This window comes from Amborella trichopoda, chromosome 13 (genome assembly GCF_054954075.1).
Source record: "Amborella trichopoda isolate Santa Cruz 75 chromosome 13, AtrichopodaSantaCruz75HAP2 v2.0, whole genome shotgun sequence".
NCBI lineage: Eukaryota > Viridiplantae > Streptophyta > Magnoliopsida > Amborellales > Amborellaceae > Amborella > Amborella trichopoda.
The window spans coordinates 31,722,679-31,723,994 of NC_142348.1; the positions used below are offsets into that span (position 1 = coordinate 31,722,679).

A 1,316-nucleotide genomic window follows, 5' to 3' on the forward strand; every position below is an offset into this window, starting at 1 on the left:
AGACCTACTTACTGGGCTGTATAGCTCATCCCATTTCTCCCTCCCCTCTTTGTAAACTGATAACAACAGGTCAAGAGTTGGAATGGTTGGGATTCCTGAAGGAGGTTGAAGCCAGACTTTTTGGAGGCGGGATCTAGATCCTGTATGTGGTTGGGAAGTCTAGCCCTGGTTTTTGTTTATTGCATGAATCTATAAATTTTGGGCCCTGATGCCCTAGACTCAAATGTAATATTTTGGAAGAAATTTATGTAAAGCCCTTTTGTTAATGTATGGAGCTTTAAATTAATAATTTGCTCCTGTATTTAAAATTATGATGTATTTATCTTTGCATGGTTTGCTTTGATTACCAAATAATGGCGTTGAGTTCACCCTGAGGAGGAGAGAAGACCGGGAAGTGGAAGAGACATATAGAAAAGATCCTAGAAGTGTTACACTGCTCGGATGAGCAGAAAGTTAAACTAGGGGCCTTCATGCTAGAAGGGGAAGCAAAACACTGGTGGGACGTAGTAAAGCAATCCTGGAGGGAGTCAGGAATCGAGACCACCTAGGAAAATTTCATGGCGGCGTTTGACGAGAAGTACTTCCCAAATTCAGTCAGGGAAAGGAAAAAAGTAGCGTTTATCGAAATCCAAGAAGGGGGCATGACTGTGGAACAGTATGCCGCCAAGTTTGTAGAGCTCTCTAGGTACATGCCCCACATTATAAACACCGAGACACGAAAGGAAGCTAAATTTGAGAGGGGCCTATGGCTGGATATCAGGGGTAGAGTAATGTCGGCCAACCTAAAGTCATACGCCCCATTGGTAGACCTCGCTCTGAAGATTGAGAGAGACTGTGAGGACCACAGATCAAGGAAGGAAGGAAGGATGAAGGCAGTGCCATCGAGAAGGTTTGGGAAGAAGCCCCTGCAATTCCCAAGGAGAGATGTTACAGGGAAGCCATATCAGCTTAACCAGAGGACCCAGAAGAATCTCCTAGGCAATATGGATAGTGATCGCTGCCTTGCTTGTACTCATTGTGGGAAGGATAACCACACTACCACTGAATGCTACAGAAAAGGAATGTGTGCCTAAAATGTGGCAAGCCTGGTCACTGGGTTAGAGACTGCCCTATGACGAAAACCGCGGACCTCCCGAAGACCCAAGGACGAGTGTTCGCCCTCACTGATCAGGAGGCCAAGGAGTCCACCTCGGTGATCAAAGGTACACTTGGTTAGGTGCCTCCAAGTTGAGATAACCTGGTGGAACATGTCTAGGGTTTCAGGGGAACCCGAGACTTGAGATCGCTCTCTCAGGAACCTTGTTAGGAAACAAGGG

The 1,316-nt window shown here is 46.3% G+C and overlaps 1 protein-coding gene across 1 annotated transcript; it reads left to right on the forward strand.

Annotated features, from left to right (window-relative positions):
- Window positions 1-557: 557 nt before the first annotated feature.
- Window positions 558-1,073, forward strand: LOC105421112 (uncharacterized). Its single transcript, XM_011627312.1, has one exon. It carries the CDS (start codon window positions 558-560, stop codon window positions 1,071-1,073), a length of 516 nt encoding a protein of 171 aa, XP_011625614.1.
- The last annotated feature ends 243 nt before the right edge of the window (window positions 1,074-1,316 follow it).

What these genes read in the sequence shown, in the direction of transcription:
- LOC105421112 (XM_011627312.1), top strand. Translation starts at nt 558, where the DNA reads ATGGCGGCGTTTGACGAGAAGTACTTCCCAAATTCAGTCAGGGAAAGG.